Consider the following 26,028-nt stretch of genomic DNA (forward strand, 5'->3'; position numbering starts at 1 on the left):
TGTTTTAGTTGTAGCAGCATCAGCGCTCTCTAAATACAATGTATATTTTATTATATAGATTCAGGAAATTTTATATAGATAATTTTCATATTGTTTATTTCTGGATTGATAGTTGTTTATGTCAATTATGGTTGATAGAAACCCATCATTTCAAACCGATAAAGAGAAATATTACTCAAGATTATAGAGTTCATCTATGTTAGTTCAACTTTTTGAAACAAATCACCCTTGTAGTCATTTGAATTAAATTTTTCGAAGGAATGAACTTTAAACTATATTAAATTAAATGTCTTAGAACCGAGAAAAGAATTATTCAATAAAAGGAATTGAATAGTAACTAAATTCTAAAACTCCATTTCGTCTAATTCAAATAACCATTCCTCCAACACTAACCACTGTATCAATTTCACAAATTTTTATTTCATATAAAAGTTTATGCTCTTAGATATGTCATCGTTTGTCACTTACCGCCTACCATTCTTCATTATCAAGATAAATATTAAAAACACTATATCACTGCTTATATTGAATGAAAAAAAAAAAAAACGTAAATGTTGAAAGTGTCCTCCATGAAAATCACTGAACATTTTTTGCCAATTTTTTTTTCATATGAAACCTCTTGAGTTTAGATGCAATGTCCTTTTGCTTATCTAGCAGATGGTTCTGTATTTATATAGCAAGTATAACTTAAACTAATACTCTGTCTCATTCTAAAAATGTCCTTCATCGAAATTGGTTGAAATGCCCATATTGAAACTCTTAATATAATGGACGAATAGCTGGTTGAAAATGGCTAGTAAAGATTAATATAAAATTATAAAATACTACTCACCTGCTGTGTCTGATTATGGCTGCCTTAGGTAATCCTGTTGTTCCAGAAGTGTAAATATATATCAGTTTATCTACATAAATGTGAAAGGAAACAAATCAATACATATTTCTTATGGAATTGCTTAGAAAAGAATAATACGTAAATGAAATTTACTTTTCTTGATATTTTTTAATCATAGCTGAGATTAAATTTATATTTTTCGTAGCATTTTATAAGTATAAAAAGCCAATGGCGAGGTCTTTGGTTCTAATACGAATAAATATAATTATATATTTTCTAAAGCTTAGTTTAAGGATATGATTAAGTAAAAATATTTTCATATTTTTTTATTGCTTAGATTAAAGATGTGATCGATTAAAAAAATCATTTATTTTCTAATTCCTATTTTAAGGATGTGATTGAATCCATATAGTAATCCATTCTCTAATGCTTAATTTAAGAATGTGATCGAATCAATATAATCGTATATTTTCTAATGCTTAATTTAAGGTGATCGAATCAAGATGATCATATATTTTCAAATATTTAGTTTAAGGATGTGATCGAATCAATATAATCATACATTTTCTAATGCTTAGTTTAAGGATGGGATCAAATAACTATAATCTTATATTTTCTAATGCTTAGCTTAAGTATGTGATCGAATCAAGATACTCTTATATTTTCGAATGCTAAATTTAATGATATGATCAAATAAAGAAAATCATGTACTTTCTAATACTTAATTGAAAAATATGATTGAATAAAAATATTTATATATTTTCTAAAGCTTGCTTCAAGGATAAGATGATATTTAGACTTTGTTCTTGACTACTGGAGGAATTTCACGGATATTACGATATTATATCTGCTAATAAAATATACAAAGTACCAACTCTAGTTGAAACCTAATACATTACATATAGACATACATTTCTATAATAATATTTATATGGGTTAGAAGTGTTCACAAGAGAGAAAATATTGCGTACAATTGAAGGTCACTCCTACCTAAGGAACATCATTTGACCCCAATGGCAAATGGTTGTCTCATCGCGGCAACTATCTGCCACTATCCCATTGCAAATCATGTGATTTGATTGAGGTAAGCGTGACCTATTGCGCGCAATATTATCCTTCCTGTGGAAGCTGCTTTATGAGTAACACTATTCATTTCGCAACACTCATTAAGGTGTATGTACACACTTGAAACTTCGAAAATCGTTCAAAATATCGAATATTTTTTTATTGCTTAATAATGTTCTCTGATCCTTTAGCTTTCAAACGATACCAAGATGTTGTCAATATTCGAAATATTTCTCGAGTTATAACTATTTTTCTTCAGGTGCTTTCATTAAAAACTCTAGTTACGGTGTTTTTAAAACTCATTTTATGAAGAATGATATTTTTCTACTATGTTGCTTCATTCAAACAATCATAACTCAACAAGAAATGTACCAAATGCAGTTATTTATATATCAAAATAATCTGTATAAAATAGCGGGTGTTTTTTGCCTCAATCAAAGTTATATTTATAGAAATAAATTTTTAATAGCTGTTTAAAAGTTAAAATTACAGAAAAAATCTCGCTTTTTCTATTCATCGTTGATGAAAAAATTGTTTAAAAACAACTATACATTTTTATAACTTGTTTGAGGCAGACAACATGAAGACTCATATTAGGCATCATTTCCAACTAGAATTGTGTGTCTGTAAGAATTAGAATTTAAGATATCATGTTTCAAAAAATAGGCTAATTAGTTCATTAAATATTATTTTATTAATTAATAATTAGTGTAATATGTTTTTTTCTCACTGAAATGAGTTTAAACATATAATAATAACCTACTGTAAAAAAACTGGAATTTTAAAGTTAAAATTAAAAAAAAAATCTTCAAGTGTGTACGTACACCTTAATCTAAGTACTGAATTATCTATTACATATGGTAACATCAGGCTAAATGCGTTATCAATAAAGTAGCTCTGCTCCTGCTTAATGGCAGGAAATAAATGCTCAATTCAGTTAAATACAATCCTATTCCACCACTGGAAATGGGCAAAAATCTCATGGAATGACATTTAACAATTCATCATCTGCCTAATCTGATAAATTTCTGTTGAACAAAAAGTTTCACAAGTAAATTCTTCAACTGTAAAATGTCATTATTACAGTTGAAAAATAAAAAGTAAGTAATCAAAGTAAAAAGTAAGTAATGAAAAAAATTACCATGGAAGGGAATTTAAATGAAACAATTATTAAAATTTTAATTTGTCATAAAGGGATTTATTAAATACAATCCTATTCAATCGTTGGAATTGGACAACAATCTCATGGAATGACCTTTAACAATTCATCATCTGCCTAATCTGATGAATTTCTGTTGAGCGAAAAATCTCACAAGTAAATACTTGCGATGACTTGTATGTCAGTATTACAATTAAAAGAAAAAAGTTAAGTAATCAAAATTTTAAAAAATACCATTGAAGTGAATTTTATGCTTTTTGGGATCAATAGGACTCGGAGAAGCTTCTTCTAGAAGAGCGTTGAGGGATTTTCCTGGGAACGAGATTATTTCATCAGTGGAAGCTCCTTTCTCAGTGAAGCAAAAATATTCCATCGAATCTTTATTATTGAAGAATGATGTAGCCTCTTTCACAGCTAAATGATGGATAAAAAGGAAACTTTCAGCTGAAAGCTACAATTTTAACTTTTTTCTATACTTAAAATGATGTTATTGTGCGGCTATGATAAATATGTAAGCTACTTTGAAGAAACATCGCTTTCTTCAATGCTTTCAAGAATTGCTTTCAGTGCTTCTAAGAATGGTGATCGTGGCTTCAAAGTTTCCCTTCAGAAAATAAAATCCGGACTTGTAAATGTCTTCTTCTTCATTTTTTTACAGATTTATCAATGTATGTAAATAAGAAAAACCACCTTTAGATAGCGTAATATATATGAATTAATATTATTAAAAACCACCTTTATTTATATTAATAAATATAGAAAAACCACCAATGTATGAAAATAAATATAAACCACCTTAATTTTTTAAAAAAAATAACTCAAAAATGCTTTTGATTTTTTTTTAATAAATTAGTTTAAAAAGGCTTTAAAAATCACATTTTATTTAAGTACTAGTCAAGCAGGATGAATATAAGTATAACAAATTTAATTCATTTCAGTTTAAACTTTGCACAAAGAATTTTTTGCATTTATAAGAAAATGCTTAGTATCAGAAAGACTTAATATAGTTTTAAAATATAAAAAATAAATTTAAAAATGACAATAGTATAAAAAAACAGACTTAAATTTAAAATTTTGGAATATTTATTAAAAATATCGACAAAAATAATATTTCATTTCATGCTAAAGATTGTTTTTCAATCTAATATTTTAGAATGTTTATCGAAAATATTGAAAAAATAGTTTTACATTTATCTCTAACGATAAATTTTCAATTCAATTATCGTTTTGCTAAATCCATTTATAATTTTAAAAAATATATGTAAATAAAGAAATGATTTGCTAAAAAGGTAATAATGCAAATCTTTTGACCTGGATATATATATATCCCACTTTATAAGTTATAGAAGCATTTTTCCAAGAAAGGACTAAAAGGTCAGATTCAGGTAGATTATTTGCAAGAACTATGCAGACGATTTTAATCCTCCATATTCAGATAATCTAATGCTAAGAAATAATTTGTTGCCACTCGCTGACATTTAATTTAAGAAGGGCGAAAAAATATGAGCAGTAATAAATGTAAACTTAAGCGCCATACTTTTCAAGTGTTAGATTGTAATTCAATACTTCAGAATAAACTATGGCATTTTCAGTCGTACAAAAAAAATATCAAGTAATTTATTTTTTCATTAACAATTATATTGATATGTACATGCTGTAATTTAATTTAATAGCATTTTCGGTACTCACTATCCAGTTGGCAACAGCATGGCAGATACATTAGAGCTTCAATTTTAAGAAATCCTTTTATTCTATTGAATTTTATTTAAATTTTTGAAAAACATATTGGTTTTTTTCATTTATTTTTATCAAATTAAGGAGTTACCATTTAAGTAGATAGGCTCTTCGTTTTTAGGAAACAAAATGAAGTAAACATGCATTCGTTGCGTGTATTATTTGAATTTTCTGAAATTATTATTTTTTCGTGTGTTTCAAATTCATTGGATTCACTCTTCCATTGCAATTAATAAACTAAAGAATGCTTCACATAATGATGAAATTAAAGATCTCACAGATGTTGTTTTTTAGCCAAAAGAAATCACATAGAATGAATCCCCACTTCATACTCCTTTATATGTAACATTTATGGCTAATGATTGGTTAAATGATCAAAATATCGTCTTGAATCACAAAAATATTACAGGTTTTCTTATTATATTCCTTTGGAAAATCAAATAGAGTATTTATTACTTACAGAAATAAAACTTTAAACACTTTTCTGCGTTATGTCTAAACTTTTTTTATTGTTGTGTTTTTTCTAACCTGCATATATTAAAGACTAAGGCAAATGTAGGCGCTCCACATCAAGGACAAGTGCAAGTGAATAGGTAATGATAGACAGCGTCACGTTCTCGAGTCTCAGCTGAGAAACAAAGCAATGGAAATGTATCCAGATCTTTAAGACAGAAATTCTGCTAATGATAAAATTATTATCTAATATTTACTTTTTTTAATTGCTCAGCGTTTATATTTTATGAGCATTTATTTGCAATGTAATAATTATCAATATATATATTCTATTAAACGCTACATTGTATTCTTGCACTATTTAGCTGATCGACATGTTAAGCATGCAGAAATCTTGCAATTTCTGTATGAATTGCATTGCTACATTTTTTGAAAATGCATTTTATTTGTTATAAATACTGAGAAATAAAATACACGATTTGGGTAATTGATTTAAATTCAATACATAATAAAATGAATGAAATTTAGTTCATACTTTCAGAATAGTTGCGCCCAAATATGATAGCCTTAGAGTCAATGCAACTAACCGAATGTCCCAATGAATCTCTTTTTAAATTTGTGTTAATCAGCGCTGTAACGACGCCAATTTTGGCCAATCCTAGCCAAATGCAGGGATATTCCGGACAATTATCCAACAGTAATGCAACTTCGTCACCTTTGGAGTACCCAAGTGAAATGAAACAATTGGCGACTTTATTGCTGAATTCGTCTACCTGCAATAATAGGTGTTAATATTACAATTACAGAAATATCACTAGAAATTTTAAACTAAAAAAATAAACATTTTAAAATCTGACTTTACAGATGAAATAAATGATATTAATTTTTAATTATGAAAATAATTATTTTTATATGTTACAACCTGATTATAATTACTCAGAAACTGTGCCGATATTTTTCTTTTACCCCTATAGTTGTAAATCTAAAATAGTCAAGACAATTCGTAAGATAGATGAATTGCAGATTATCATCTTACAGTTATGAATTTAACTATAAGTTATGAATTTAACTATACTTTGACAGTGATTATAAAACATCTCTGAGTAAAAATAATTTGATTTGATTTAACTTCAATCAAGTATTTGCTTTCCAAGATACTTTACATAATTTAATCTCGATTTAAAAATTATCAGCTGAATTCCGATTACTTATAGCATAATTTCTAACACAGCTCCATTCGACCTTACATTATTTAGGATTAAAATACAATTTTCATCGAAAGAATAATTTTTACAGTAATATAAGTTAACCCCCCCCCCTTTTTTTTTCATTGTATCTTGGGGAACACAGCTTGCATTTCATTCCAATTTCCAGGAGAGTTTGGAGATTCATTTGGTATCATTTTGATAAAGAAAAATCACGATATAAATTAGCAATTCCATCTTCGAACAATCTCATCATTATTATAAATAAATGTAGTTATAATTTCATGGTAATTTAACTTAAAAACAAAGTCACAGTTTGCATTACACCTGTAAATAGTTTGCTACAATATTTGGTGATTCAGTCAGATAGACAAAAACAACAGGATCCGATCATGAGATAGACAATGTAAGCACCTGCTTAATGGTTCAGAAATTTTCGTGGATCTTGATATTTATTTCCGAATATTTTCAGAATTATTCAATTTTGTGTTTTCATTTTACTTTATTAAAAACCATACATCAGAACTCATTCAGATTAAAATAGAGAACCTTTTAAATTTAAGAACGTTATTCTTACGATCGCTTCATATTTTTATGCTTAACAAAAATAGGACAAAACAAGTACAAACACTTCCCACCTAGTCGATCCAATCACCTATGATCAAACGGTAATTATAGTTATAGTAACTAAATTTGATTAATGTTTTCCTTGCTAGCCTTTCTAGCTAACTGTTCGCAACACACTTCTCATTTCTATCATTTTCAGTGATAAATTTAAAAGAATCATCTACACCAAAATATATGTCAAATTTGAACGAAGTAACTTTATATTTCTTAAATGTCTACTGATGTATACAAAATGTTAACTGAAATTATGTTTACATAATAATATAAAATGCCATATACCTTTTCTGGACAACGTTTACAGTATTTTGATAAATTATATCATAGTTTAAACAAAGTGTTCTTTAGAAACAATTATTTTTCTTGCTATTTTGATACTATGTTTAATTACTTTATAGTTTTTGCTGCACTGATAACTTTTTAATATTACATGTATAACTGACTGTAGAAAATATTAAAATCGTTTGCTAGCTAGATGGCGAATATTTGCTTCAAATATTTGCTGTTATTAAAAATATTGTTTTAATTCTATTAAATTTGTTACATAAACTGTAATTATAATTTTTTCAAGTTATATTTAACATTGTAAATAAGAAAACATGTATAAATACATTACGAGAAAGATGAATAGGTATTATGGTGTATTATGCATTCAGATAAGAATTTTTTTTCAAATATAAGATTAACAAAACTTTTTAATGGGAACGCATTTGCCAAGAAATATAGTTGCTTTAAATTACTCTTTATTTTTACATCACAACATGTATTGTGACTTTATAAAATAAACGTTACCATTTGGTAAGTCCATTTCTCGTCCTGAAAAATGAAACATGTCCTATGTCTGTTTTTTTGAGCAGTTGATCGGAAATTGTCGATTAATGTTCTATCATATCGATGACATTTTTTGACGTAAGAGTGAGTCTTAAAAAACAGATAAGAGGCTCTGTAAAACAGAAAAATGATATATATTAAAATAAGTTGTACGAAAAATTCTATATAAATAATTTTTTATATAACAAAAACAGAAATTAAGATAAACAATATCCAATATTGATTGATAATTTTTTCGATGCAATTAGATATTTTTCCCTCTCTAAATAAACATTTTTGTTTAAGGGGATAATGGGACAGAATATTAGACACCTTTGGGAATTATTCAGTTAGGTTTATGAAATTTTTTATACATGTACTAAAATATAAATACGTCAACATTCTTTAAAAAAACATTTTAAAACAAAATAGATTATATTTTTAAAAAATTTAAAAGGTATATAAGTTTTAAAAATTTCGAAATATTCCAGGCGACTTAATTTTTAATTTTTTTCTGTTATTTTTTTTTATTATAAAGTGTAAATTGATTTCGAACAAAACTACTTATGACTTTGTAATTCCAATTAAATGCTAAATTTTTAGAAGTATTTTTAAGAATTTCTATAGGAATTTTATATTTTTCTGAGCTAAAAATTAACTTTTAACTAGCTAAAAAAAACTCAAAAAATAAAATGCATATCCCATTTTCTTTTAATGTTTGACCGAAATCTTTATTACCATTTCATTTAATTTCTTCAAAAAATTAAGACACCTGCAACATTAAAAAGATATTTAAATCTAATTACAATATCATTTTGAGAAACGTCATTAAGATGTACTTTTTTTCCTCTTAACCCTTCAAATATTTATTTTATTGAACGATACACTTTATAACACTATTTTAGTTAAGTATAAACATATGTTTTGGTAATGAAACGATATGAGTAAAATCGCACTTTTTCGTCCAATTTTGCTTAGTCCACTGTCCCTTAAATTTGCTTTTCAGAAATAGTTAAAGAGATTATTTGATTACAATAGATTACTAACTTCACAATTAAAATCTTAAAGACCGCAAACGGAAACGAAGATAATGAAGATGATCTGTACGAAAATTGCACATGAATAAATCTTAATATATCAAGTGCAAAAAATGAAAATTCTCAATTTCCAACAATCATCTTTTTAATCTTAAGAACTCGAAAATGGTCTTTATTATCTTTATGTCTATTTTGAGTTAAAGATTTTGATTGTGAATTATCTAATCTTTATTAATCAAATAATCTCTTAAAAAATTTCTTATAAGCAAGTTTAAATAAAAATACGTGAGCTAGGGGGGGGGGGGCAATGAATATCTCATTGAATGGCAAATTGTCAATGAAGGCTCTCTTACTCGTGTCATTTTTGGATGTAAGATAGAATCTTAAAGTACCGATAGAATAAAAAAAAAGAAAAAAAATCGAAATAGGAAAAAAGAAATGTGCTAAAATTTGCAGCAAAGAAACTCACCATAAGCAAACTTTAATACGTCAAGTTGCAGAAATTAAGATTCCCAATTTCAAATAAACTGCAATTTCATTGAAATCAAGGAAATAATCTTCATTATCTTCAATTCAGTTTCCAGTTAAGGAATTTAGTTGTGAAATTATCTGATCTTTGATAGTAAAATGATGCCTTAAGAGATTTCCGGGAGATAAATTTAAATAAAAATAAGCATTTTTAAAAGGGGAAAATATCTTATTGCAGCGGGAAATCATTAGTGCTTTTGGATCAAAGATAGTCTTAAAATATAAATATAATGCTCTGTAAAAAAGGGAAAAAGAAATAAATATATTGTACTTTTTATACACTGGATAACCACTCTAATAGTAACCAGCAGAAAATTTTTCAATCGCTATATACGGGTATAATTTATTTAGAGAAATATTCCGGCTGATGTGAAAAATTATGTTTTTCTAGCTGGTAACCCAGTGTTGGTCACAATTAAATTGATTTCATGTCTAATATTTTTAATTTAGAAACTATGTTATGTAAAATATAGCAATATGCAAAAGTCTTTTATAATCTGAAATGATTTTTATTAAATAAGAATATTAATTAAAGTAAACGATTTTTAAAAGCCATCGAATGGCTAATTTTCTTAATTAAGCTATGAATATTTTTATATATTTATAATTCACATTTGTTCGCAAGTACTGAAATGTTAAAAGGCTTTTAATAAACATTTTGAAAAAATTAATTAAATAGCTAAATTTTTTACTATTAAAAAGAATGAAAATAAACTAAATCAATACTTTTTTCAGATTTAAGTTGTTAATTTTTGCTTTTAAACTTCTAGTATTCTTCCAGAACTCTTACCAGTTATGTTTGTCAATAAGTCTCTTTATATATTCTTGTTATTTAACATTAAAAAATATTGTTACAAATTTTATATAAAATGATTATAAAAACTATATTAAAATGAGTGAAACAAATTGTGGTCGAATAAAATTTGTGTCTGGAAAAGATAAGGTTTTCTTTTATTTTAATATGGAATAAATAGCTTAGGCTTAACGTGTATAGCTTAACACAATATTGTTTAATATCTTTTTCTATGCGATTATGATTTGTTTATAATAAAAATAATGTTCCCAAAATATTTAAAAAAATAAAATATAAACATCGAAAAATGAAGGGAAAGGTAGAAAGTCTGACTTTTTCCTAACAGCGAATTATCTATAAATTTCTTAATTTCAATTTAATATTCTTTAACATTAGTGATTTTAGCATTTTTGATGAATCTACTGTGTGATTTTTTTTGGTGAATAACCTCTCACACTTAAGAATAAGTAAAATCGTATTTGAGTCTTAAATATGTTGTTCCCAACTGATTAAAAGAAAAATTTGCCTCTAGACTGCAGTAGCAGTCATAAACCAACATACTGTTACGAATCTGTGATGTTGCTTCCCAGCATAGTTGGTTCCATCATCAGAAAGACTGTTTTACAGTCATCTGTATTGGACGGAGTGCGGGTGTCGCGTCGGAGGTTCCAGAGCTTGGCGATAAACTTGGCGATCATTTGGCAACTTGGCGACGAATTTGGCGGCTTTGGCGCCAAAATAGATTATACCCGAAACATCGAGAATTGTCCCGATCCGTCCATTGGGAACCGAGATACGCCTCGAACGTCCCCGATTGGTTGAGAGGCTTCTAGCCCCGCCTCCTGAGACGTATAAAAGGAGGCAGTCTACAGCTGCCTGTAGTGGTCGGAATCGACGGTAAAGACCGAGTCTTCCAGAGATTAGCGGAGCAGCGACGGAGTCAAGCTAGAGCTGAACTAAGCTGTGCGCTACTGTCTGCAGTAGATTCTTGTTGCGTGCACGTCTCGGCTGAAGATAATTGTCCTCTCTGGGCTGTATATAGTTGTTGTCGTCTTTGTGCTGTCCTGTGTGTCTTCGTGTAAATAAACGTCGTTGTTTCTTTTCTACTGCCGCCTGCTGATTGAGCGTTCTCCACACCATATCACTTCCACTATCCAAACGAACCCGGAAATTTCGTAACAATACTAAATTTCATATGTTTAAACTATCGTGTTTTTGAGTCTTGTGAAAGCACAGTTCGACAGAAAGTGAAACCCTAGACGGATTTGGTTCCAAATTTTAAAGACAACTATATTTTAGATATTAAATTTGAATACCAAATTTTATTTATCTATTTCATTATCATATTAACTTATATTCTTATATAACTTATATTAATATTATCATATTAACTTATATTAACAAACATATCTCCTCTTAATGGACTTCCTTCAAAATTTGATGGAAAACCATAAATTTAGTCTAAAGATTCTTCGGAAAATTTTATCAGTCTAACTCAAACCTTTTTTTGAGTTATCTTTGTTTCAGACTGACAGACATAATGCAAAAAAATTTATTTTTCGATTAGTGGGAGGTCGAAAACGTGGAAGTCTCGAATTTGAATTGAAAATAAAGGAGTAGCAAGAGTTATTGGCAACATTATGTAAAAAAAATGCTAAAATCACTATTTAATATTCTTTAACATTAGTGATTTTAGCATTTTTGATGAATCTACTGTGTGATTTTTTTTGGTGAATAACCTCTCACACTTAAGAATAAGTAAAATCGTATTTGAGTCTTAAATATGTTGTTCCCAACTGATTAAAAGAAAAATTTGCCTCTAGACTGCAGTAGCAGTCATAAACCAACATACTGTTACGAATCTGTGATGTTGCTTCCCAGCATAGTTGGTTCCATCATCAGAAAGACTGTTTTACAGTCATCTGTATTGGACGGAGTGCGGGTGTCGCGTCGGAGGTTCCAGAGCTTGGCGATAAACTTGGCGATCATTTGGCAACTTGGCGACGAATTTGGCGGCTTTGGCGCCAAAATAGATTATACCCGAAACATCGAGAATTGTCCCGATCCGTCCATTGGGAACCGAGATACGCCTCGAACGTCCCCGATTGGTTGAGAGGCTTCTAGCCCCGCCTCCTGAGACGTATAAAAGGAGGCAGTCTACAGCTGCCTGTAGTGGTCGGAATCGACGGTAAAGACCGAGTCTTCCAGAGATTAGCGGAGCAGCGACGGAGTCAAGCTAGAGCTGAACTAAGCTGTGCGCTACTGTCTGCAGTAGATTCTTGTTGCGTGCACGTCTCGGCTGAAGATAATTGTCCTCTCTGGGCTGTATATAGTTGTTGTCGTCTTTGTGCTGTCCTGTGTGTCTTCGTGTAAATAAACGTCGTTGTTTCTTTTCTACTGCCGCCTGCTGATTGAGCGTTCTCCACACCATATCACTTCCACTATCCAAACGAACCCGGAAATTTCGTAACAATACTAAATTTCATATGTTTAAACTATCGTGTTTTTGAGTCTTGTGAAAGCACAGTTCGACAGAAAGTGAAACCCTAGACGGATTTGGTTCCAAATTTTAAAGACAACTATATTTTAGATATTAAATTTGAATACCAAATTTTATTTATCTATTTCATTATCATATTAACTTATATTCTTATATAACTTATATTAATATTATCATATTAACTTATATTAACAAACATATCTCCTCTTAATGGACTTCCTTCAAAATTTGATGGAAAACCATAAATTTAGTCTAAAGATTCTTCGGAAAATTTTATCAGTCTAACTCAAACCTTTTTTTGAGTTATCTTTGTTTCAGACTGACAGACATAATGCAAAAAAATTTATTTTTCGATTAGTGGGAGGTCGAAAACGTGGAAGTCTCGAATTTGAATTGAAAATAAAGGAGTAGCAAGAGTTATTGGCAACATTATGTAAAAAAAATGCTAAAATCACTATTTAATATTCTTTAACATTAGTGATTTTAGCATTTTTGATGAATCTACTGTGTGATTTTTTTTGGTGAATAACCTCTCACACTTAAGAATAAGTAAAATCGTATTTGAGTCTTAAATATGTTGTTCCCAACTGATTAAAAGAAAAATTTGCCTCTAGACTGCAGTAGCAGTCATAAACCAACATACTGTTACGAATCTGTGATGTTGCTTCCCAGCATAGTTGGTTCCATCATCAGAAAGACTGTTTTACAGTCATCTGTATTGGACGGAGTGCGGGTGTCGCGTCGGAGGTTCCAGAGCTTGGCGATAAACTTGGCGATCATTTGGCAACTTGGCGACGAATTTGGCGGCTTTGGCGCCAAAATAGATTATACCCGAAACATCGAGAATTGTCCCGATCCGTCCATTGGGAACCGAGATACGCCTCGAACGTCCCCGATTGGTTGAGAGGCTTCTAGCCCCGCCTCCTGAGACGTATAAAAGGAGGCAGTCTACAGCTGCCTGTAGTGGTCGGAATCGACGGTAAAGACCGAGTCTTCCAGAGATTAGCGGAGCAGCGACGGAGTCAAGCTAGAGCTGAACTAAGCTGTGCGCTACTGTCTGCAGTAGATTCTTGTTGCGTGCACGTCTCGGCTGAAGATAATTGTCCTCTCTGGGCTGTATATAGTTGTTGTCGTCTTTGTGCTGTCCTGTGTGTCTTCGTGTAAATAAACGTCGTTGTTTCTTTTCTACTGCCGCCTGCTGATTGAGCGTTCTCCACACCATATCACTTCCACTATCCAAACGAACCCGGAAATTTCGTAACAATACTAAATTTCATATGTTTAAACTATCGTGTTTTTGAGTCTTGTGAAAGCACAGTTCGACAGAAAGTGAAACCCTAGACGGATTTGGTTCCAAATTTTAAAGACAACTATATTTTAGATATTAAATTTGAATACCAAATTTTATTTATCTATTTCATTATCATATTAACTTATATTCTTATATAACTTATATTAATATTATCATATTAACTTATATTAACAAACATATCTCCTCTTAATGGACTTCCTTCAAAATTTGATGGAAAACCATAAATTTAGTCTAAAGATTCTTCGGAAAATTTTATCAGTCTAACTCAAACCTTTTTTTGAGTTATCTTTGTTTCAGACTGACAGACATAATGCAAAAAAATTTATTTTTCGATTAGTGGGAGGTCGAAAACGTGGAAGTCTCGAATTTGAATTGAAAATAAAGGAGTAGCAAGAGTTATTGGCAACATTATGTAAAAAAAAAAATATCAAAAAATTATCATTATGTAAAAAAAAAAATATCAAAAAATTATCATTATGTAAAAAAAATTATTAAAATATTCCAGAAGCTGTGTATTAGTTACTTTTGATTTTATTTTATTATAATTCTTATCTTGGAAAGGACATTGTGACCATGTTTGTTTGGCTTCATTTCATCTTTTAAAATAATACGTTATTTTCTGAAATATATTTTAAGACAATTTACATAAAAGCGTAGATTTTCTTAGTCATTAGTCATTATACAAAATTGTTTCAGTATGTCATAGTTTTTGTCTAAGGGTTAAAAGAAATTCCAAAATATTAACTTAGATGACTAAGGGGTTTTTTCCTCTTCTCGCTTTCGCTCGCCAACCCTGATGTTGTCCGATACTGTACGCATTGTTCGTCAATTCCAGTTCGCAAGTTTTTAACTCCACTGGTCATTCGTTCAATGTTGGAAGTTTAATCTTTTTATGATAACAACATACATTTTCTGATTGACCTACTTTCGATTCAAAACTCAAATACCTACAATGAGAATTTTCTTTGCTTATATCTGCAATATTTAAATATTTAATCAAATTTTCACATTTTTTCCGCCTATTTAGCTGCTCGACAGTCAAATTTTCAATCTAAATCGTCAGATTTTCACTCAAAATTTCCTCACATTTTTTCTTCATCTGATATGCCTTGACTCCCCATTATTATTTCAAAAAACAATGCAGTATTACTACATGTGTTTCTAGGTATTCAGAACTACTGCTAGCAGAGAGACGAAAAAGGTAAATAAACTGGAAAGTTATTCATTAATATTGCCACAAAAGGTGTATAAAGGTGGCAACAAGTAGTAGTAGACGAATAATATTATTTTAAACTGATTTCTTGTTAATTAAAGCTCTACTTTACCTTTTTTTTGTCATCATTTCACTGTCAAGTGCAATATAAATACTTACTACGACACAATAAAAATTTCCATTAAATATTTCAAGCAATACTCAGAAAATAAACCTCAAATGTCATGAGACAGTTGACTCACTATCTACCAATCACAAATCGAATAAAACGCAATGTTTACATAAAAAAATTTTATATAACAGATAGATAAGGACCTGCCTTTCTATCTATTATATAAAAATTGCTTCTTAGTTTGCCAAGAGGAAATGTTTTTACGTAACAGAAAACTTTACAACTATCTTCAAATTTAAGATAGATTTTTCAATATCAATAACTGAAAATAAGCCTAATTTAAATATCTATCTTTCCTTAATTTTAGTCATTTTAATTTTGGTTTGCTAAACAAATATTAAGCATCACCATATTGTTATTTCAAAGAAACTATATTCAACAATTTGAATTTCTGCAACAAACGAAAAATCAAAAAATGGGCTTCCAGTATTGTTTATTTAGGTGAAACTACGCGATTCGAAAAAATTGCGTAGTTTCCTTTTTTTCTTCTTCATTCATTCTTTTGTAATCAGTTACAGACATGCTGGTCGTAAGATACGAAATGAAATTCACACTGATAACCTGAGTTTGTTATTGCCACCGTTCACATGCACTCAAATTTCATTTATTTACATAACTGTCTAAACCTTTATTCTGTTGCAAAATAAAACGTGAGACGTATTTTCCAGACTCCAGATATTTTCATACGAATTTTCTAGAATAATTCAAGATGCTTTTTCTCAAAAACTAGGTTAGTAAAGAGTGCAATTGTTTAAAAAAATCATAAATGGCTTGAAAGTTGTTGTCATTTTGAACACACAGATTCCCTAAATCATTTGAAATATTCTCCGATTATACCTCTCTCTCTCTCTCTCTCTCTCTCTCTCTCTCTATATATATATATATATATATATATATATATATATATATATATATATATATATATATATATATATATATATATATGTATGTATATATATATATATATGTATATATAACGCTAACGAGCATGGGACAAAAATCGCTCTTATATTTGCTGTCTAATGACAACAATCAAATACAAACAAACCATAGTATGAATTTTAGACTGTCTCTTTGAATCTTCTTACTGTGCCACTGAATCCATCGCTTCGCTTAGCTAATAATTGGAACTGAAAATGTTCTTAAAAACGTTATGGAGAAGGTTCACAGCATTAGTCTATTCAGTCAAAGGATAGAAGATACAAGAGAAATAAAAAATAGACTTCAAACAGAAAGTTTAATCGAATGCAGAAATAGCCGTCAGCATGTGGGTAATCGCTATGACTTCATAATGGAAATTGCTGTTTATATCTCATAAAATGATGTTTTATCAGCATTATCTTACAAAAATCATCTTTACATTATCTTAAGACTCAAAAAATTACCTTTTTAATGATATCAAGCATTTCAGTATAATGTTTTCTTAATTTAAAATTATTTTTGAAATTCGATTTGATACAGAATTCAAACTTATCCATCAAAATATTCAATAGTGTGCTTTTGCCCATCATCAATTCCGTAATAAGAGATCCAATTCCCGCTTATATAAACTTTTCAATTTGCTGTAGAATTATTCAACTGAATTCATGTTTTGCAGTCATATGAAATCAGAAAATATTTTTTTTAACTACCTTCCATCTAAATCATATTCTGGGAATTGTATCACTAACCACTATGCAATCTGACCGGCAAGAATTTAATTTTTATTTCCCAACTAGAAAGAGCTACTTCTATTTGTTCTGTTAATTTTTCTTCTTTTGTTTCTTTCTGCATAAAATAATCTACTCTTATTCTTGTTAAAAGACCGTAGCATTTCTTGAAGCTATGATCATTTAAGTGGAATAATCAATCCATATCCCCCAAAATATAACAACTTAAAAAACAATCTAATAATAATAAAAATACAAAAAATATAATTATAAAAATTTAAAGAATAAAACTGTGTTTTTTATTTAATTCAATTCGCGTTTTAACTTGCTGTTCTATCAAGTAACGCTCCATTTTTATTAACCCTAAATTATCAACAGTCAAGTAGTTTATCTCAATAATGTTGCCAACACTTTACTGCACAAAGGGTGGCGAATTTAAATCGTGCGTTCACTTTTGGAGACCCTTTATAAAGATTTTTATCTAAATCAAACAAATAAATCCTAAATATTTCAATATTTTTTTATCCATAACATTTAGAATTTTTAATTAAATAGTACAAAAATGATAGAATATTTGCAATATACCAGAATATTATCATATTAAAATTTTATGTAAATATTTGGACTCTTCTATGAAATATGAACATCGGTAGAAAATAATTGTTGACTGTGCATGTATGAAACATATTTTTTTTTTCTTTCATTGTCTCAATGGCAAACATATGGAGCAGCCCAAATAAAAATTCCAAACAGAATAAAACTACATTAAGATTCAAAAAAGTATCACGTTTTTTTTTTGTTTTTTTTTATCTGACTAAATTTTAAGAGCAGTTCCTCTATTTTTTTGGGTGGATATTTTCAAAAAAGTGTGTTAATTTAAAATAACTAGATACGTTTAAAATAACTAATATCAATTTTTATTAATATAAAAATTGAGGTGTGACTGACAATTCTTCTTACATTACCAGCGTACTCTAAACGACGCCATTGATATCGTAAGAGATAAAAAAAAAACGAGACGTGTAGTCTGTAATCTTATCTTAAGCAAATGTTTGATTCTATAGATAACTTTCCTTTTTCTTTAGCTTTTTTTATTTCGATAAAATATAATTTTCTTTCTTCGACTGAGATGAACTTGAGTAGCAATTGTTTGTAGGAGAATTACATTGTTCAATCGTATTGTTGTTTTTAAGCAAATACTCTTGTTCAACCCTTCAGATATAACTTAGGTTATTTTCTCACTCGTTCTCTCTTTCTTTTTACTCGTGTAAAAAGTTCGAAACGAAAGAATTGGACATTTAAAGAAGAAGTAAACCCTCATCAATTATGAAATATCGCCACCAGAAAAATAAATTTTTAATTAAAACGCGAAAAGATTCGAAAAAGTTTCGAATTTCTAATCAAAAGTCTTGTAGTGTGATAATATTTTCTAACTGATTGCAATCGATTTGCAAAGCATTACATTCTGTGTATAATATTTTGTCATCGTAGTATCGAAATGGAAATTCTGCTGTGTGTCAAACGAACATTTGAAGTGAAAAAAAAAGCAATCATTAGTCTTGTAATATTGTCAAGAGTAAAAAAGTGTTTACTAAAAAAACAAAGAAAGAAATTCGAATACCTGACCTGAAAAATTGTAACATAATAATATTTTAGGTTTGATTCATCTAGTTTTACAAGTATTCTCCTGGCAAAGCATTAAATTCTTTGTGTAACATTTTGTAATCACACTATATTTTGTCATCATATAACATTTTGTCGTCACACAATGTTTTGTCATCATACAACATTTTGTCATCACATGGTGTTTTGTCATCATACAGTCAAAATGGGAGTTCTGCTTATATTAATCGAATATAGAAATATTCCAACAAGAAAATTAAGTTTTTATTTTTTTAAAAATAAAGGAAATCTGAATCTCTGGCCTTAAACATAGTTGCATGGTAATATTTTAGTCTTGATTCACTTGCTTGATTGCATTTGTCTGGCAAAGCATTACATTTTTTGTAGAACGTTTTGTCATTATCCATTTTGTTAAATATCGTTACTAATTTTTATCGTCTGCATCTTTTGCCGCCTCTCTAATCTACAACTTCACAAATTCTCAAAATTACACCAGAATGACTAAACATGCGAGAAATGTCTATTAAATTTAAATTAATCGAAATCAAACATTTGAAAAATATTTCTAATTCCTCAATTAAAATATTTATATTTTTAATTTCTTGATTAAAAGCCGACTCCGTAATTAAACGAATAGAAAAAAATAAATGACAGAAATCTGCTGCTTGACTTTTGCATAATCATATTAAAGTAAAAAATTGGATCGAAATAAAATTGCTAATTTCCTGACTTTTAAAAAGGGAAAATAACAGCTTTTTCGGTAACATATTCTGAAGTTATTGAGAAAAAAACTTCAAAATTTCAGCTATTTTTAAACTAAATAAAAATTTAATTATAATATTGAAAACTTTTCCTTACTGAGTAAGAAACTGCTTCTCGAGAAATAAATACATAACAAATTTGAAGCTCTAAGCTCCCTAGATAACTTTTTAGAACATTTTAAATAACCTTTTACATCACTCACCATACAATTTACATAAATTATAATAGTATAAAGCATTATAATATGAACAATTATATTTATTTGCAAAAGAAAGACAAAAACGAAGTTCACATTCAAGCATGAAATTAAAAATAAATGATTTCCGAAGAAATGAAAAATTACTGTTTGTATATCACATTAAAGCTTCTCAAAATGTTTAAATATATGGATTTATATAACGTTAAAGTAAATTTCAAATATCTTTAGAAAAATTGATTAAATAATGAAATATAAAATCCGTTACATGTATATTTCACTCTCCAATATCAATAAGTTAAGTTGCACATGCATAAAATTTTGATTTATTAACGTATCATCTATTCCCTTAGACTTTCTGTTATTTGAAAAATCAATCTTCAGATGTTTTTTGCATAAGGGTAATTGTTAAGATGATAACTTTTACTTTCGAGGCATAAGAATTTATTTTTATCGAATTACAAGAATAATTTCCTTGAAGAGAAAATAATTATTAAGGTAATTGAAAAGTTAAAAATAATTGTTACAATAAAAATTTATTTTAGAAAAATACAGAATAACTGCAAAATTTATTATTTAAAAAAAAAAAAAAAAGACTTTTTTTTTTTACAAGAGTTTCTTTAAATAATTTTTGTATAGATATTTAAAGCTCTCTATAAATTCGTAGTAACTATTCTGTAGTTTTAAATTGCTTGTAACAATAAAATGAAAGGACCACTTATTATTAATTGTATCTACCTTTCATAGTCCTGCTAATTTAAAATCAAAATGCACGTGTGTTAAAAATATTAATTTATTACTGTGTTATTTATAAAATAATTCTATAATGAATTTTAACAAACAAAATAAATTATATTAATTCAAGTTTTTAATATGAAAAAGATTACTGATTACTCCTATATAAGATAATATACTATCCATTTGTTATACTAATAATATGTTTGACAGTACAAATGACAAATGTAAAAAAAAAATTCTTTTCAAATTGATTATTTTATTCATTACAAGTTTAAATAATTATAAATGTATTGAATAAATAAATAATCAATTTTAAGACAATTTTTGATGTAAATAAATAAACTATGAAAAAAAAACTACAACTGTTTTACTAAAATTTGTACATAGATAAGAAATGACCAGTCTTTTAACCCTTTCTAGGGCCGTGGGAAGTATGCTTCTCATTAAATTTATCAATCTTTGTATGAAATTATGTAGGTTGGCATAAGTTTTGACAATTTTTTTTAGAAAGACAGAAACTTAGATGCTTCAGTTCTTTAAGTTAAACAAAATGATGCGTCTTTATTTGTTACTTAATTATTAATTTACCAAATTAATTAAGGAATCAAATTAAATTTATCTAATAATCTAAATGAATACCTTTCTTATTCTAATTTCAAGCCTAAAAATATTTTAACATAATATGACTAGAAAAAAATGGCCCTTTAAAGGGTTGAAATATTAATCCGAACGGCAGTTGATATTTTTTTAAGACGAGACATTTTTAAATCAGGGTGTAGAAAAAGAATATCTGAAGATATTTTTACTATTTCGGCAAATGAATTTGCTTTAATATGTATGAATTAGTTATTTCGAATGTAAATTGATGAAATTAGATTGAGTAGGTAAAAAATGATAATTGTTTGTTTCACAGATATTTCAAGCAAAAAGAGGAGTTTTAGGTCTCTATTCAAATCACAAAATTCAATTAAAATGAAATTTCAAATATTCATTTACTTACTTTACGTCTCTTCCTAATGTTCGATATAGAGTTCTTAAGCTTGGCATCTCTATAGAGAGAGCATATATCAAGCCCAGTAGCAGTGCCACGAGCAGACATGGTATCAAACATAGTATATAAATTATGGGAGCCACGGTGGATAATAAATAAATAACACGATTAAATAAATAAATATATTACAGAACTGTGTTTAAAAACAGTACAATCCAAAACTTATTTCCAAAAGTTCAAAAAAAAAAAAAAAAGCGTTTTTGATTGACTAGAGAAAAAACTTTTTTGAACTGAAAATGAAAATCAACTTGAAATATCAGCACATGTGGGCGTCACTTATGCGTTTGGGCTCACCGGCTTGAATAACAATGGAGAGCGTGTACATATTGATTCGAGCAGGCGGTACAGACGCCGGTTTTTCACTTTGTGAATTTCGAAGGCATTCAGTCCAAAGGTCAGGAAAGTATAAAATAGAGAGATCAGGTGACATTTTAGTTCTTCTTATCTAGGTGATATTGATATACGTGAAAGAGATACGAATGTTTACGGAAAAATGCTGATGCTACGGAAAAATGCTCAATGACTTAAAGACTTTTCGTTTGTCCACAAGTGAAGTGTTTTAGGAAAAGAAAATGATTTTCATGCAGTACATAATTTATTCGATAAAATAGATTAATTTTCAGTATTGAATGAAAATTAAATGAATAATAATTTGTTTTTCTTATAAACGCCATCAGAGACGAGCTGTTCATATTAATAGAAAACACTATGCTTCAAAATAACGAAATTAATAAATGAATAAAATTGGAGACATCATTCCCTTTGTTGAGAATTAGGGTTTAACCCAAGTTCTGTTTTGAGATATATCTTGTAACTAGAAGATGGAACAGAGCATGTGCATTGATGACTTCCCAAAGACCTCTTAATTGACGATGAGAAGCTTCCGAGGTAGTAGTTGGTTCACGCCACTTCTGTGGGTATACGAAAAGCTTCTCTTCTTAACTTCGTCTGGAAATCTCCACGGGGGGTAATTGAGGGTGAGATGCATCCAGATGGTGGTTGGTTGTCGCCACTCTAGTGAGTGCATGAAAAGAGGGGGGAGGGTCTGGCTCCTCCCATCGATGATGGGACGTACTTCTTTAAGTAAGGGTTGTACCGGGCTGGTGATCACCCTTAGGACTCAACCATAGTTCCAGTCAGGTGGCGGTTGTGGTGGTCCGGTCATTCCAGTTTTTCCGTGTACCTTCCAAAGGATCGGAGTAGTCAGTTGGTGTGATGACATATTTAGAGTTCACAGATTTTCGTATGAAATTAAAATTTTCGAAAGCAGTCCAGTGGTTGGGGCTGGGGAACACTGTCGTGGTTTTCCCCACAGACAATGTCCAATATGTTTGCCTTTCTTTTGTTGTGAAAAAATATTGAGAATTTTGACATGAATTTCTAAAAGTGGTGGTCTGTTCCTTATTTAATAGGATGATATGTGTATGGAAATATGAAGACCAGATTGACCACTATGTGATTGAAGGCCAGCCGCCTCGAAAAGAATGTCAATTCGGTCAATGGACGGGTTATGTCAAAGACAGCAGACCATAGAGCAAAGCAGTATCAACAATCGACCTCAGACCTGTCGATATTGCTTCGTACTGTTGGTGGGGTAGTTGGCTGTACACAAGAAAAGGAAAACAATATTCAGCGATGGAATGTTTCTTCGATAGAAATTGGAGGTGGACGAAAGCAGGGAATCTGTTATGTCATATCTGCAGGTCAGAAAGTTTTATATGAGATAAAATTTGGCAAAATTGGTTCATTTTTTGTGGCTTGATTTGTGCTTCCTTGTTTTGTTAAATATTTTAAACTTATAAATAATTTGTGGATTTCGATTTTTAAAGTCTATAGATAATTAATACCATGATTGCTTGATTTCTAGTTTTCGAAAAATCTTTTCACGCAATGCCATTTTCAAAATAAGGAGAACATTTTAAAGAGTAAAGAGAATTTAAAAAGATACAATAGTGGCAAAAATTGCGGATACCTTTGGAAAAAGTGCATTTTGGAGAATTAATAGCTCATAAGAATAACAGTATTTGCAGTAAAATACTTTCTATGATATATATCATAAAGATGTAAATTATTTTAGAGGTAATTTCACCAAGGATGCAATTTATTAAATTATTATCACTCATCCTTATTTCTTTATAGTTATTGTGAAATAAACGGAAGAAAGAAACATATTTTGATTCAGTTGATAAGAGACAGCTTTATTTATTTGAATTTGAATGAGTATGAGTGTTTACGCAGCATATAAAGTGTTATCTGAATTTTATTAGAATTAAGCAATTCATGCTATGCTGTGGAATTGAGAGCAGGTCGTTTATCCGTGTTGTTTGTTATTGCTATCATGTTTGCCATTCTTTTCTTTTTCTTTTTTTTTTTTTTTTCATTCTTCCTTTTTGTGAGTAATCAAAACTTAAAAGAGTTGACTTGTGAAACAAAAACACAATGAAACTCTTTTACGATTGCATGAACAAGGATATAAACATTGTATGAAAGGCTATAAAAACGAATATTAGTGGAAATCTAACTAAAGAATGGCATTTCTAAATTTTTTAAAGGAAACTCAATCATTATGAAACCAAATGATAAAGGCAGAAAAAATTGTACAATACGAAGGGATGATAGAAAAATTAAAAGACCGTCGCACGTATAAAAGAAAATCATGTAGCAGCATAGAACGTGAAATGGTGCAATGCAGTGTGAACTGTTGTCAGAAAATTTCACAAATTTAAAGTCATTGCGCTTTTAAACTAACGCTTTTAATGCTTGTAAAAGAACAAAACGATCGAAGGTAAACTTCTTGAGGATATGATTTCACATTTTAAACGTATCTATAGATATTAAAAAAAGTTCATCCATCTAGCTTTCTGCGTTTTGCGGTTTTCATGCTCACATGCATTTGGACATACCTCTGAATGGATTTCATTCAAAATATGATGGAAATCTACAGATTTGATGCACAGCCCATGTGCCGAATTTCATTACCCAGCTCAAAGCGTTTTTGTTCTATCAAATTCACAGACAGAAATTATTCTAAAATTATCTTTTTCCTATTCGAAGAGGTCTAAAAGGTAGAGATTTGTTAAAATATCGAGTTTAAATTTTTTGACAATACTTTCTATTTGTGTATTATTTGTAATAGAAGGTAAGAAGAAGCCTTGTGAAATCTTCAGAAATTTAGTTAAATTACATTTTTAGTCTGACTAAAGAATGCTTAGAATATAGTTTTGCTGTGAGTTGGGAAAACATTTCACTGATTTTGAAGTTACAGTGAAAGCATTCAGATCAAACTCTTCTCAAATTAGAGTGATTTAAATGAAAGGCGATACTTAATAGTGGCATATGAGTATGCATCTTTGTCTTCAGAATGAGCAAAGAAACCCGATATTTGAATTAGGGTGTCTTTATTTTGTTAAAGAAATTCCTAGACAGTCTCTGAATGTAATTTTAAACTTTATAATGTAGTTTCCTGAAAGTATGTCAGTTGCAAAATATTTTCATGCTAACATGTTTACTTTCTTAAAAATAAGGGGATAAAACAGATATTTCATAATTTTAAAGTGGAGTTTTTCAATGTGATTTAGATACTATTAAGAAATATTTATACGTTTTTGTTCATTATATAGTTTTGTTAGAGCGGTCTGAAGCTGGTTGAATGGCTGGAAAATTTGTTATTATGTGCCCAAACTTCTCGTCAAAATTCAACAGAAAATTTCATAAAATGTGAAAGTAGTTGAGCAGTCTTGGAACATCTGCATTCTTTACATAACTGGAAAAACATAAGATAAAATCAAGCCATTTGGTGAAAATTTTGATCAAAATGTAGTTTTATGCTTGTAATTAAACAAAGAAAAATTTCGTAAAGAAAATTTTTAACTATGAACTAATGATAAAATGAAATTAAATATATCTATTTTAGAAATTTTCAAGTAGTATTGAAAAATGAATTTGATTGAAAAATTTCATTTGGAAAAGATGGTGCTTAAAGTGGAAGGGGGAAGGCACAAAAGATAGAAAAAACTGATAGATAGACAGATAGAAAAACGGTTTATATGATGGAAGTAGTTACTGTAAAATGTAAAATTTTTACCTTCAACAACAAAAAAAAAAAAAAAAAAAAAAAAAACTGCAAACATTTTCTTTGAAAAAATATACAAAGGCGTTCTACCACAAATTTACACTTTGAACAATCCATTATTCAAATTTCTATTACGTATTGCTACTTTGATTAAATCAAAGTGCAAAACTACTAAGTTTTATCGCTTAACTACAATCAAAATATTTTTTTATTTTTTTTATTTTTAACGAAATGAAATCAGCATAGATAAAATAACTTCCGTTTTCGATAAATTTGGATTGAAGAGTTTTTTATGCTTACGAAAGTCTACTTATTTTTAGTGTTATCCTTTCTTTGAGCATCTATCTTTTATCTATCATTTCATTTGTAAGTAGAGCAACGAAAGATAAACAATGATAAGAAATCGCGCGTTGGGGTCGAACTCAGAGCTTCCAAATAAAACCATTCTTTGAATGTTTTATTCAATGATAAAGAAGCAAAAAAAAAAAAATGGTATTCAA

The 26,028-nt window shown here is 29.0% G+C and overlaps 1 protein-coding gene across 1 annotated transcript in view; it reads right to left on the bottom strand.

Annotated features, from left to right (window-relative positions):
- LOC129981131 (long-chain fatty acid transport protein 4-like) overlaps window positions 1-21,811 on the bottom strand; it is a 44,774-nt gene extending 22,963 nt beyond the window's left edge. Inside the window, exons 1-5 of the mRNA XM_056091826.1 lie at window positions 21,406-21,811; window positions 7,865-8,015; window positions 5,779-6,016; window positions 3,291-3,470; window positions 833-902 (exon numbers count right to left, since the gene is read on the bottom strand). Of these exons, the coding sequence (XP_055947801.1) occupies window positions 833-902; window positions 3,291-3,470; window positions 5,779-6,016; window positions 7,865-8,015; window positions 21,406-21,452 (686 nt within the window). The 5' untranslated portion in view covers window positions 21,453-21,811. The remainder of the gene's footprint in view (window positions 1-832; window positions 903-3,290; window positions 3,471-5,778; window positions 6,017-7,864; window positions 8,016-21,405) is intronic.
- Between the last annotated feature and the right edge of the window lie 4,217 nt (window positions 21,812-26,028).

Source organism: Argiope bruennichi, chromosome 8, assembly GCF_947563725.1.
Source record: "Argiope bruennichi chromosome 8, qqArgBrue1.1, whole genome shotgun sequence".
Lineage (NCBI taxonomy): Eukaryota > Metazoa > Arthropoda > Arachnida > Araneae > Araneidae > Argiope > Argiope bruennichi.